The 14,582-nt window shown below is 33.7% G+C and overlaps 1 protein-coding gene and 1 long non-coding RNA gene across 2 annotated transcripts in view; both read left to right on the top strand.

The window, feature by feature from the left end:
- LOC106465176 (atrial natriuretic peptide receptor 1-like) overlaps positions 1 to 4,378 on the top strand; it is a 98,581-nt gene extending 94,203 nt beyond the window's left edge. The window contains exons 15-17 of the mRNA XM_022393013.1: positions 2,428 to 2,551; positions 3,833 to 3,901; positions 4,196 to 4,378. Of these exons, the coding sequence (XP_022248721.1) occupies positions 2,428 to 2,551; positions 3,833 to 3,901; positions 4,196 to 4,378 (376 nt within the window). The remainder of the gene's footprint in view (positions 1 to 2,427; positions 2,552 to 3,832; positions 3,902 to 4,195) is intronic.
- A 3,409-nt stretch (positions 4,379 to 7,787) lies between these two features.
- LOC111087194 overlaps positions 7,788 to 14,582 on the top strand; it is a 15,007-nt gene continuing 8,212 nt past the window's right edge. Inside the window, exon 1 of the long non-coding RNA XR_002611916.1 lies at positions 7,788 to 7,800. This is a non-coding gene — a long non-coding RNA (uncharacterized LOC111087194). The remainder of the gene's footprint in view (positions 7,801 to 14,582) is intronic.

The following is a 14,582-nucleotide window of genomic DNA, read 5'->3' as shown; positions in this document are numbered from 1 at the left end:
TATAGATTGTTATCACTAGTTTGTTATTAATTCCTGATTTTGTACAATGATGTAGATTACTATCACTAGTTGGTTATCAAATCCTGATTTTGTACAATGATGTAGATTCTTGTCACTAGTTGGTTATCAAATCCTGATGTTGTAGAAAGATGTAGATTACTATCACTAGTTAGTTATCAAATCCTGACGTTGTAGAAATATGTAGATTCTTATCACTAGTTGGTTATCAAATCCTGATGTTGTAGAAAGATGTAGATTGTTATCACTAGTTGGTTTTCAAATCCTGATGTTGTAGAAAGATGTAGATTCTTATCATTAGTTGGGAAATCAAATCCTGATTTTATACAATGATGTAGATTATTATCACTAGTTGTTTATCAAATCCTGATGTTGGAGAAACACATATATATAGCTATAATTAGTTGGTTATCAAATCCTAATGTCGAAGAAGCATATAGATACCTATGACTAGTTGGTTATCAATCCTGATGTTGTAGAAATATATAAATTGTTATCACTAGTTAGTTGATCTAAGAAAGATATGGATTGACAGGTGAAAGTGGATATATCTACTAAAACATTCCAAATTTTATTCTAAGTGGGATCTTCACTATGTAAAAGTTTGTACGTACCTAGGCTACTGCACTCAGTCTCGAGTTAAAAGAGATTGGTTGAAGATATCACCACTTAAAACTTCTTTATCTACGAAACAAACTGATGCTCACAACAAAATATCAGTCTTAGTGTTGTGGATATCATATTAATTCTATGTAGTTGAGCTTATCTATTGCTGAGAGTTTAAACTTAATTACATTTGCTTTTGAGGAATATCACATTCTTAGCTAAATCACTGCTTGTTATGGTATTCCTTAACGAGAAATTATAGAATAGGACGTTATTTAGATTTCCAAATGATATCTATAAGTATTCGCCTTTGCTTTCGTGCTTCACGTATTCTAATTTCGGATATTTTAGAGATTTTGATTGTTCTAAACATCCAACTTTTAACCCCTAAGCGCAAAACTTTCTAAAGGTGTTAAACATGCAACATATGTGATGTTCAACATGCAGCGTGTGGCGTTCAAGTCGTGTGTAAATGTTGTGACTCAGAATTTCATCTTTAACTTCTGCGTAACAAAATACTGACACTAAAATGTAAATATACTTTTATTGATATACTCAAGTCGATACTTTAGCCTCTCACCATAAAGATGTTTTGAGAAACAGTCTTTCTTCTAGCTATAAATCCCAGAGACATGTTTTATTCAGAAGGTTATTGCTCACATTGAACTATAACATGTATATTTCATAATAAAGAAAGTGTGACAACGTTATGCGCTTTGCAAGATCAGTACAATGATAAGTATATATTCAAGTTGAACTCTGGTTATGACACTGAAGAATAGTCAACAGTTGAAATACCACTTACCGGGTTTTGTACTCAGACATCACAAAACTAGCTCGATCATGAACTTCCTTCCAGTATATTCGGGTGAATGTACATTTTACACTTGTTACAGCGTTATATTGCAAAGTTAACTTATAAATTACTGTATAATACTATATGCTTGTCGGTGTTTTCAGGATAAGCTTGAACAACGGGAAAAAATCCTCAAGAGGCAAATTCTGGAAGTACTTAAGTAGAATTAAACTTGATATTGTCTTGGGGACTTTGTAAAGTGTAGTCTTCATGTGATTAAATCCTAGTAAATTCAACAATAGAATTTATTGTTGGTTTAATTGTTCGTTTTGTATCACTTACAACATCAGTTTCTTCGACATAAGCTATTCAGCAGTGTTTAAGAAATGCAAACATCCAAGTGCTTACAAACGTGAATCTATTGAGTTGATACCGAATTCTTGTGTGTTACAAATTCATTGTTTGGATGGAAACTGTCAACTCTTCTTATAACTGTGGTCATTGCATGCTAGGTGTTTTACGCTACCCAGATTAATATCATTAAATTACGACTTCTGGTGGAAATAATTCCACTGATTTTATTTAAATTAATTCTCAATTAAACAGCCACTATAATTACGAATAATGTATTTTTGTAACACCCATTAAATATATTCAATCAGCTATGTCCTGAGTGAGTATATGTATTCCAAAAAAAAAGAGTAACCCAAGAGTTGGCGGTGGGTGGTGACGACTAGCTGCCTTCTCTCTAGTCTTACACTACTAAATTAGGGACGGCTAGCGCAGATAGCCCTCGTGTAGCTTTGCGCAAAAATTCAAAAACAAAACGTATTCCAGAAAGACAATATGCGAGGAGAAATGCTGAAGAAATACAAGAAATCATTTATATCCACAGATCTGTCGCCAGTCAACTGATACACGGAGAATACAACAAATCATTTATATCCACAGATCTGTCGCCAGTCAACTGATACACGGAGAATACAACAAATCATTTATATCCACAGATCTGTCGCCAGTCAACTGATACACGGAGAATCAGTAACAGCAGAAGCTTTTGACACCGTCACTATTTATTTCAGCGATATTGTGGGTTTTACTGAACTTTCGGCTGAGAGTACGCCAATGCAGGTATGTAAGCACTTTTATCAGGAAAATAGATTTTGAAGTTATACGTCATTTAGAACTAAATTGAGCTAGTTATTTTGGTTTATATTTTAAATAAGAAATCCACACTTAATTCCGCTTTTTCTTCTTTTTTGTTAAGGTTTCTGAAATCCGCAATGTTAAGAATATGCTTTAAAAAAAAAGGGAGCTTTGTTAATAAAATACAATCTTGGAGGTTCTAAAACGTTATTAGTCCCTCATGTCAAAGGTTTTTTGTCAGATGGAAGCCTTTTAGTGCGGCAAGTGTTTTTGTATCAGAAATTGTCTTTCTAATGATTTCATTTAGTGTCATCTTGGGCAAAAGCAACACGAAATTAATGAACATTTGATGAAAGTCACTGTGCTCTTCTATAACGCGGGTAATACTCTGAAAGATTTTGCTCAACATTAAACTTTGAACACGCTGAAAATTTTAAGCTAGCCTTAAGAAAATCGCATTTCCTTGCTCATATTGCTGTGAATTACATTAAGTCTCCAACTGTACTCTGTTTGAACTAAAAATATATCCTCAAACTCTATATAAACTTGTTATATCAAAGTCCAGCAGAAATGAAGTCAATGGAAAAGTAAAACAAACTTGTCTTTTGCTTGACTTGCTTCGCCTTCTTTAAGATTACGTATTGAAAAGTCTGTATTTGGTATAAAAATCTACATTATATAGAGTATTTTATCACAATAAATATTTAACTGTCTTTACGTAGATGCACAGTTTAATGTGTATGTTACGTTTTCCTGAAAGTATTGTTCACTGACTGAGTAGGGAGATCCCACATTAAAAAATAGACCATTATTTAGGCTCTTCTTCAAGTTGTAACGTGTTCGATGTTCCTTTTAACACTCATTATCATCATTTCATAATTTTGGGTTAGAAAACGTTTCTACTGTTTTTTGACAACGTGTTATTTTTTGTTAACTGTGATATGAAATACATTTAATTCAGTATTAACTATGTACTAAATCGATTTGAATATGAATAATCGTTTTCATTTGGTTTCACTGGAAACTATATCACTACTTAATGCTCCCCTCGAAACAAGCTGAAACGTTCTCTATTATACCAAATATTTTAATGTTTTATCATTTATTTTTCAACTGAAATAGACAAGTAATTGAAAATAACTTCTAATCACCGAGATGTAGGTACTAAAATCAATTGTATTCTTCATATACTAACATTGCCAAAACAAATAATCTGTAAATTGCAATTAAATGTTTTTGTTTTGTTTTTTACGTGGCAAAATACAGGTCGTAGATCTTCTGAACGACTTGTACACGTGCTTTGACTCCATCATAGAAAACTTCGATGTGTATAAGGTACGTTATGTTTTCAGTATCAAATATGTTGTACAGTTACACACACACACACAAAAAAAAACACGTAATAGAACATCGTCGAAGAAACTTGAACATGTTTGAAAAACGAATGTTTGATAAAGAATAACGGTAACTATTTACTCAGATATTATAAAACTATTAATATACTTAACCATATGTTTCCCAGATGTATTTTTTTTTCTTATATTTTATTTCCTAAATAGGTAGATAGTTTAATTATCACTGTTATGAATTGTTTGTCAAATCATTCTTATGTATCTTTTAAATGAGTAGGTTGAAACAATTGGAGACGCATACATGGTTGTATCGGGATTACCCGTTCGTAACGGAACCTTTCATGCCCGAGAAATAGCCCGGATGTCGATAGCTTTGCGAAATACTGTGATGTCATTTACGATACGTCACAGAACAAACGAACAACTGAAGTTGAGAATAGGAATTCATACAGGTCAGTAGAAATATTTTATGTAAATCTTATATATACATAAATTTCAACTGTGAAATAAGGAAACTGTATAAAAGTACACGGGATATCAGGGTATTTTGGGGTTTTTTAGTCCGTAAAAAAAACCCGAACAAATGGAAAGACCAACATCAGAATTTTTTTTATCACTGACTTCGAGTACAGTTGTTATTTTTGGTACTAAATATATCTTCGTCTAACTTTATGTAAAGTAATATGTTAAACCTATTATATCTCATACTACATACGACTGCACATTCGGGATGAGACAAGTTTTACTCATGTTGGCCAGCAAGTGTATTTCTATATAAGATACAACGTTTTTTTTCCAATTAGAAAAATAAAATAATTGAATAATTATCTTCTAAATTCATTGTAAAGTGAAGTTATTTAATTGTAATTTCTTTATATCTGTAATAAAATACTCTTAACGGAGGTGGACATAATTAACTGGTGGGCAGTATACTTAAAGTCTTAGAACAGAACGCGGGTAGAACAGGTAATCACTGTTTGCGTAACATTATTACGCCAAAATACTTAGATGCTGAAAACTAATTCAAACTTTTTGTTAATTGGCAGCGACATCTCTGAGAGATGTAGCTTAATTTCAATTATCATAGCTTTTGTTATTTTTTTTATAAAATAATAGCATTGTAATAATCATAAGTTAGGGACTGTTGTACTTTTGACCATAAATACAGTGTTGCTTTGACTGTAACAATCTCGTTGATATTCTATCAGATCTATCACATGCCTATGTTCATAATCATAGTTCCAGAAAATGAAATTCCATCTCAAATGAAATTAAACAGGCATCACCAGTACTCAATCACGTTTCCTTGGACACAGGGTACAACACAAACCCACGTGACGTGCGTCAAATATTATTCCACTGAATAAAAATACCATGCACCTGTGAAATGACTTATTTTAATAATGTTACAAATATGTTATGGTTTTTCCTTAAAACTCTTGTTGAATGTTTTATAAGGCCTTTAATTTTTGAAATTTACTACCACGCTTTTATAAAGTGCTTCAGTGTTAATGAAACTTTGTGATAATAATTTCCAAGTGTCATACACTTGCTGCTTCAAAACACTCTATCTTTTTTAATCAAAATCTCTCCTGAATAAAACCTAGGATAATACTATTATTATTAATAATTATTAAGTATTTGCCATTAGATATAATTGGAACTCAGTAACGTAAAACATTTAAGATAACATTTATTTGTTAAGTTAATGTGTTCTGATTATCTATATATATAGCACAAAAATCTGTGTGTCTGTCTGTTTGTCCGTTATCTAACTAATCCTAGGTCGCTAGGCCAATCTCAACCAAACTTTGTTGGATGATAGTTTGAAACAAAGGATATGTTAATGGAGGTTCACAACCCCTCCATCCACCATTATTGTTGTTATTCAGCATTTATTATATTCGACGTAAGTTAACGTTAACCACATTCATAGATGACGCCACGACCATATACCAAAAATAAAAATTTTATTACATTTTCTATAACTTGGCCAATGACCGTCAATTAATTAATCACGTGAAGACAAAATGAACACATGGCCACTTAGTTCCACAGTGTTTCACTATTAACTCAAAGAGGTCGCACGTTGCTTCTTCCCTCGACAGTAATTGTAAGTAAATGGTATAATATATATCTGTGTATATAAAAAAGTAGTGTTTCTTTGTAGTTTCCAAAACACTCAACTTTGTGAAGTGCACACTCAAAACTAGCACTCTTACCTAAGTGTGTCAAGAAGAACCGTTTATTGAGTTATAAACACTTCCTACTTTGACCCGTGACCTTACAACGTCATCCTGTAAGACACTTCAGCGACCAATGACCGTCAATTAATTAATAACTTAAATCAGTATGGAAGGACATTAAGAAATGGTTGTTGAAAGCGAGTAAGAGAAAGCCACACTAACGTCACTACTGTTGCCACTACCTCTTCGTACAAAGTCACTCTGACAATGGCACGGTGTAATACTATGTTTTAAGTATATACATAGTGCTTAAAATCATTAACTGACGACAGGCGACCGTGGTCACTAGGAAACAAGGATACGAAAAGCCATTAAAGTTCAAATAAATAAGTAATTGCAAATAACTTCTATTCACCGAGACACCTATCTTCTTTATTTACTATAAGAAATAAAACAAATAATATCACCGCTTCTTCCCTGGTAGGGTTTGCTCTTATAATTGATAAATCCCATTTGGAACACCGAGAGTATCACAAAAGATAGCTAGACAAATGTAGATAAAAAGTTGTTAGATAATTATTCATTCTATTCAACGTTTTCAGTATATTGAGTGTCCTTAGCAATATGAGTATGTTGAATTATCGTATGATTTATTATTCTTATTTTATAAAACTGTTTCCAGTCATTAGATAGGAAACATATTTTAATTACTTTGCCATTTCTGTCGTACCAAAAAAAAAATGTTTTCTGAACACGTTTTTTTTGTTTTTTTGCAAAACTGTATACTAAATGAACTTGCTTATCTTAACAATGTTCAGGATGTCGTTATATTATCCTGTATTGTTGTTGTTGTTGTTAGACAAAATGTGTTGCAAAGATTGAACTGCCTTTTTCAAACAAAACATTCAAATGTACACTATCGCATCATTTGCCCAATTGAATGTGCACGAATTTGCTAACGTTCTGGCAAATAATGACCTTCTATCTTTAAAAACCATATTTAGCCTTATTTGTTTTACATGCTTTTAAGTTTCGGAGCAGATTTGTGATTTCCTTTACAAAGTATCTAAGACTTTAAGCTAGAGGTCAAGGCACGAGAGTGTTGCATATATAGAACTGTGCAGATCTACATAGTGATTGTGAGTAAAAGTTTGGGCTACTCTTTAAAGAGTCAATCTATTGGCAAATTTTTCTATATTTGACAAACACGTGATTGTTTTATATCATCTACATCCTCTGAATTTCGTAAAAGTCGTTCGTCTCTAAGTTCAGTATGATGTTAAAGCAACACATCTATTAAAGCGATTCCATCCTAGAAGCTGTATTTACTGTGTCTCCAAACAGACAATACCTTGGCATTTTCAATCCAACTACACCTGCAGCACACGGACCTACAATTGTAAATTATTCACATATAATGTTTCACTACTAGAACTTCTAATTCGATGAAAATGCTTATTCAGATATATTTGTTTTAGAGCATTATGTTACTAACGTAAAGTTGTTCATTTGGGAGCTACAAAATGAACAAGAGCACACTCGGTTCTCTTAAATATATTATTTTATAGCAATTCAAAACCACATAAAGTTGTTCATCTGGGAGCTACAAAATGAACAAGAGCACACTCGGTTCTCTTAAATATATTATTTTATAGCAATTCAAACCACAAGGGCAATAATAAGTCAACAGGACTACGTATGTACAGTTTTTATCACTTAATATAACAAGAGATACATTGAAAACAATACGTGGAAATTGGTTAGAATTATATATTTATAATAATTTGAGAATTTTGTGAGTTTGGTTTCTTTGTTGTTAAGCATAAAGCTACACGATTGGCTATCTGTTCTATGCCCATCATGGGTATCGAAACCCGAGTTTTAGCCCTGTAAACCTGCAGACTTGCCTCTGAACCACTGAGGGAGGGGGAATTGTGTAAGTCCTGTAAATCTTAAAAATAGAAGTAGATTAGAATAAAGCTTTTGGAAGTTTCAAATTAACCTAGTTCTGGTATTTTAATAGTTTCATGCAAAAGCTCCATCTACTTATATACTTTGTTATTGTTCTGTCTGTCCGTCAAAACAGATATATAGCAATCATATTTAATCACATAAAATTGAGGTTGTGAAAATATTCTGATCAAGATACTTTCAAAAAATAAGAGAATGACGTTTTTACTCCCATTTTTGGAAGCCTTTTAATATGAATTTTATTGACAGTTTTTCTATTGCTTTGTATATATTATATGTATATATAAGTGTAACATAGCTCATGGTATAATATTACATGGTTTCTTGATCTTATATAATAGTTGAACTGTTTTGTTAGTAATTTCCACTTTATTATTAATAACTAAAAAATTGGCAATGCAAACCCATAGATATTCTCTGAAACATTTGATAATCAAGAGTGAACAGAAGACGTGCTTAAAATTTAAATAACAATAAAAAAGTATATTTTAGTGTCTGTAAGTATTATATGTTACAAATTCTATAATATTCTTTCTTAAAATGCTAATTAAGTACTACTTTCTTGCCATATTTTCGAGTGTATTTGTAATGCAGCGGGTGAAATCTTATATAGAATGAACTAGTTAGATGTTCGTAATCGATCTTCCATTTCACGCCAAGAAGAATATGATCCAAAGATAGTTTTGGAACTTTTTGAAACTTCATATCAAACAGATCAATAAAGTATACTGAGTACGTCATCTCTGTGTTCCATTTCTGTAGTTAGATAAAATGTGAGTATTTTTCTGGGTCATTGCATTAAAAAAAACTGTTCCTTATATTTGTCTGATATTTTCTAAATTGAAGGTGTAAATTTTTAATAACTTGCTGCTGAGATTTTTCTGGGAAATCTAGTACAAAGGCAGATATTAATATCTGGCAGCAGCTTTAAGGCAGCAGTTTGTTACCTGTTTACAACATGGAATCTGTGATCAAACTCCTATAATAATGGAGTTTTTAAAGTTATTCGGCTTATTTTATTTACATATTTTCCTATGTAATTTATACTAAAACTAAAAAAACACCTTATTCAACAAAGTATCTGAAGTTACAGTTTAATTGGCGTATTTAAACGATCTAAATTATAAAAAATAATATCTTCCTATAATTTGTTCATTTTTAGCCGCGGCTTTTGATGTTTTGAATTTTGCGCAAAGCTACACGAGGGCTATATGCGCTAGTCGTCACTAATTTAGCAGTGTAAGCCTAGAGGGAATGAAGCTAGTCATCACCAGCCACCGCCAACTCTTGGGCTACTCTTTTACCAACGAAGAGTGGAATTGACCGTCACATTATAATACTCCCACGGCTGAAAGGGCAAGCATGTTTGGTGTAACGGGGATTCGAACCCGTGACCCGCAGACTGCGAGTCGAGTGCCCTAACCATTTTGCCGCGGCATTGTGGCTCATAAAATGGCTCTTTTTTTTTTAGCTCATAGCTCCGTCATCTTTTGATCGATTTGAGATCTAATTACAGTTTTAAACCCAAAAGGGCAAACCCTATTGACTGATGTATTTGAACACGGTCTCATAGATTAACTTACCCTAATCCTGCCTGAAACAATTTCAATTTGAGGGTAGGCTGTTAGAGATCCTGGTGAGTAATGACATTGAATCGGGTATACGTGCGCATAAAAATATAGCTAATAAAAAGAAGAAAAAGAAAAAGGTCTCTTAGATTAATTTACTGTAATCCTGCCTAAAAGGATTTCAAGTGCCGCGATTATTGAGGATTCCCTCTTAATTTTACTTTTAACGCATACCAAAAAGTGACTGATTCGTTGTCGCTTATGCTTCATAAGTTAAAGTAATCAAGTTAAACATAAGCGATTAGTTTTGCATATTTTAGGAATCTTGTGGTGTTGTGTTGATTTTTAATTGTTAAGTTTCAAGCAAAAAATAATAAGGATACTAATCACTTATTTTTACAGTTATTATAATAACATTATAATAATATTCATAGTATTCGTTACATAGTTTGAATTATTTGGGTTATCATTATAACCATATGTGTGTAAATAACTTACTCCCTTGTCAGGAAATGTTTATCTTATGAATAAATAATACTGGGACTCGCGACTGAATTAAAACATATTTGTCAGCGTTTCAGGCGGACATTATTTATCAGTCTTGACTGTCTTACTGCAGTGCTGGGCTGACAAGCAGAAAGTAAATGAACAAAAAAGCTGGTCTTTCTTTTGCTAATCTGTTCAATGATGAAAGCACGTATTCTACTTTCACCTTGCGTAGACCAAACTTTAAGTACTGAAGCTTAAGTTGGACATTCATTAACTGTACTCAGCATTTTCAGACAGCTCTCAAATACCGTTACAATGTTTCAGGCACATTTTTTTCTTTCCTTTACAATAACGTCGACAAGCAGGGTACTTCCGTAAAACTTCAGTGCACTGCAGAGTCAGTAACTTACTTAGATTACCATTCCTTTCACCACATCAGAAATAAATAACACCGTCTGTAAAGGAGAGAATAGTTTAAGCTACACTACACTACACCAATAGAATAGACTAAGATGTCAACAGGAAAGCTACTGAGCTAAGATCTCAACGGGAAAGCTACTGAGCTAAGATCTCAACAGGAAAGCTACTGAGTTAAGTTCTCAACGGGAAAGCTACTGAGCTAAAATCTCAACAGGAAAGCTACTGAGTTAAGTTCTCAACGGGAAAGCTACTGAGCTAAGATCTCAACAGGAAAGCTACTGAGTTAAGTTCTCAACGGGAAAGCTACTGAGCTAAGATCTCAACAGGAATCTACTGAGCTAAGATCTCAACAGGAAAGCTACTGAGTTAAGATCTCAACAGGAAAGCTACTGAGTTAAGATCTCAACATGAAAGCTACTGAGTTACGTTCTCAACAGGAAAGCTACTGAGCTAACATCTCAACAGGATAGCTACTGAGCTAACATCTCAACAGGAGAGCTACTGAGCTACGATCTCAACAGGAATCTACTGAGCTAAGATCTCAACAGGAAAGCTACTGAGTTAAGATCTCAACAGGAAAGCTACTGACCTAAGATCTCAACAGGAATCTACTGAGCTAAGATCTCAACAGGAAAGCTACTGAGATGAAAGCTTTTTAGTTGACGTTATCAACGTCACCTGCGGACCTCACTTAAAAAAATCGAATTGAACACATCTATTGTCACATTAATATCCCACCGTTTGAAAAGGATCGTAACAGATAATGATACTAAGAAATTATAACTAATTAACAATTGTTACATCATTATCGACATATTCATTACGTGCTCGAATGTGTATTCAAAGTTCTATGGCTCGCCCTGAGTTACCAGCAACAACAAAACATCGCACTCTGCACTCTGAGGCCTTGAGTGCATTCTGTGAGTGACGGTCAAATATCACTATTCGACTAGAAGTAACTCACCAGTTGGCGATGGGTGTTGTTGACCAGCTGCCTTCCCTCTATTGTATCATTTCAAAGATAAAGACTTAGTGCAGATAGCTCTCGAGTGGCTGAGCACGAAAATAAACAAACAACAACATATTCGTCACACCATCTTGGATCTTCATGGATGCAACCAAATTCTTAAAGACAGAAATAGAAAATGTAAAACTTATTTCGTCTTGTATTAGAATTCAATCATATTTTTCAAGACTTTTTTACGTACTGTCATTTTTCTCATAAGTGTAACTTATTTTTGAGTTTGTCCGCGCAAAAATTACAATCAAAACCCATTGACTCTTAATTAATTGTGTTTATTATGATTGTGAAATAATAACATTCGAACGTATTATTACACATTATCAAATATATACTTTATTACCTGAAATATTTGACAACTTCATTCTGCTACAAATACCTAATAATCGTCACATTATTAAAGTAAAAATACCTTTATTGATTTGCATCTACTATTAATCCAGGGGAAAAAAACAGTAAACCTGCATACGTGCTCCCAATCTGTAAAAAAAGTCTGCGGAGTTACAACGCTAGAATCCGGGTTTTGATACCCGTGGTGGGCATAGCACAGGTAGCCCATTGTGTAGATTTGTGCTTAATTACAAACAAACAAACCACATAAGGATTACGGATACTGCGTTTCAATTTGGCAAATTAACTATGTTATCCTTTAAACAAATAGAATCGTTTTTAGTTCTCATCAGAAGAATGGTCAAATTATATTAATTTAGGTTCTGAGTAAATTAACATGTTTACTGTTTTGATTGATTTTAGTAGGTAAGTCAACGTGAAAGTTTTGGATTAACTGGATAAAAACTCATTTTTATTAAGGATGGTTAGATACAAGACAGAAGCCTTCGAAAAATGTAAATATGCATCAATTCTATGATTTTTCATCGTTGTACTGCTCTTCAGTGACAAAAGTCGGAATAACAAAATTGAATCCAAAATTAAAGTTTGGCGCAGCTGCATCAGACGGTACACAATAAGACAACATTTCTCACGAGACGCACGCCCAGGTGGTTAGGGCGCTCCACTCGCAATCTGAGGGTTGCGGGTTCGAATTCCCGTTCCACCAAACATGCTCGTGGGGGCGTTATAATATTACGGTCAATCCCACTATTCGTTGGTAAACGAATAGCCCAAGAGTTGGCGGTTGGTGGTGATGACTAGCTGCCTTCCCTCTAGTCTTACACTGCTAAATTAGGGACGGCTAGCGCAGATAGCTCTCGTGTAGCTTTGCGCGAAATTCCAAACAAACAAATAAACAATTCTCACGAGACTAATGGGACCGCCCTTGTGATAGAAAAGCGCGTTACACTTATGTATACATTATAACATCACCACGATATCCGATACAACTTACACATTCCACATCAGAGAAATACTCAAGCATGTTACATTGCATTATTTACTGCGTCCAGTGCATCAGAGATAAAGAGCTGTATATTCAGAAGGCATTAGGCTAAGTGTCCGATTTCTTGAACTCCCAGAGCTCAATACACTGATTTCTCTATGTGAAGATCTTTCGAAAATAACGTTGAAAACAACATGTAATGCTTGAATGCCCCGTAAAACAGAATAAATCACGAAGTTTTAAACATCTTCCAGTAAACCTGTAAACATACTAAAGTGTTTACTATAAACATCGCCTCATCTTCCAGTAAACCTGTAAACATACTAAAGTGTTACCATGAACATCGCACCATCTTCCAGTAAACCTGTAAACATACTAAAGTGTTTACTATGAACATCGCCTCATCTTCCAGTAAACCTGTAAACATACTAAAGTGTTACCATGAACATCGCCTCATCTTCCAGTAAACCTGTAAACATACTAAAGTGTTTACTATGAACATCGCCTCATCTTCCAGTAAACCTGTAAACATACTAAAGTGTTTACCATGAACATCGCACCATCTTCCAGTAAACCTGTAAACGTACTAAAGTGTTTACCATGAACATCGCACCATCTTCCAGTAAACCTGTAAACGTACTAAAGTGTTTACCATGAACATCGCACCATCTTCCGGTAAACCTGTAAACGTACTAAAGTGTTTACCATGAACATCGCACCTTCTTCCAGTAAACCTGTAAACGTACTAAAGTGTTTACCATGAACATCGCACCATCTTCCGGTAAACCTGTAAACGTACTAAAGTGTTTACCATGAGCATCGCCTCATCTTCCAGCAAACCTGTAAACGTACTAAAGTGTTTACCATGAACATCGCCTCATCTTCTAGTAAACCTGTAAACGTACTAAAGTGTTTACCATGAACATCGCACCTTCTTCCAGTAAACCTGTAAACGTACTAAAGTGTTTACCATGAACATCGCCTCATCTTACAGTAAACCTGTAAACGTACTAAAGTGTTTACCATGAACATCGCATCTTCTTCCAGTAAACCTGTAAACGTACTAAAGTGTTTACCATGAACATCGCACCATCTTACAGTAAACCTGTAAACGTACTAAAGTGTTTACCATGAACATCGCACCTTCTTCCAGTAAACCTGTAAACGTACTAAAGTGTTTAGGATGAATAGTCTACGCCGAATATTTCAAAAGCTGCACGTATTAGTAACGTAAAGACTGGTATGAATGGAATGGTGTCTTTAAAAAACAATCTACACATGTAAGGAAAATGTTCTTTGCAAATTTCAGTTTGTTTAATTATCTATTTCAGAATATTAACAAGAGTCGATATTACATGTGTTCTGGGTGCAAGTCTTTTATACCTCCTGAAAATTTCACTGAGACAAACACAATTCTGCTAAGGTATTCATTAGCAATTTACTTGTATTCAACAGTTTTACGTTTGACATTTTTATATGTTCTACTATAGTTTGTTTTATAATTTAGTCGGACGATCATGGTTTAAACAGTGTCTTAGCTCAAGTTTTCTCCAGTTATTTAATCTTTTAAGCAAAGAGCAAAATAAATATTTTAGAGATGTTATAATTAAGAGGAAGGATAGAGATGTTATGATGAAGAAGAAGGACAGAGATGTTATGATGAAGAAGAAGGA

Source organism: Limulus polyphemus, unplaced genomic scaffold (genome assembly GCF_000517525.1).
Source record: "Limulus polyphemus unplaced genomic scaffold, Limulus_polyphemus-2.1.2 Scaffold1858, whole genome shotgun sequence".
Taxonomy (NCBI): Eukaryota; Metazoa; Arthropoda; class Merostomata; order Xiphosura; family Limulidae; genus Limulus; species Limulus polyphemus.
This window is presented reverse-complemented; position numbering and strand designations above follow the sequence as displayed.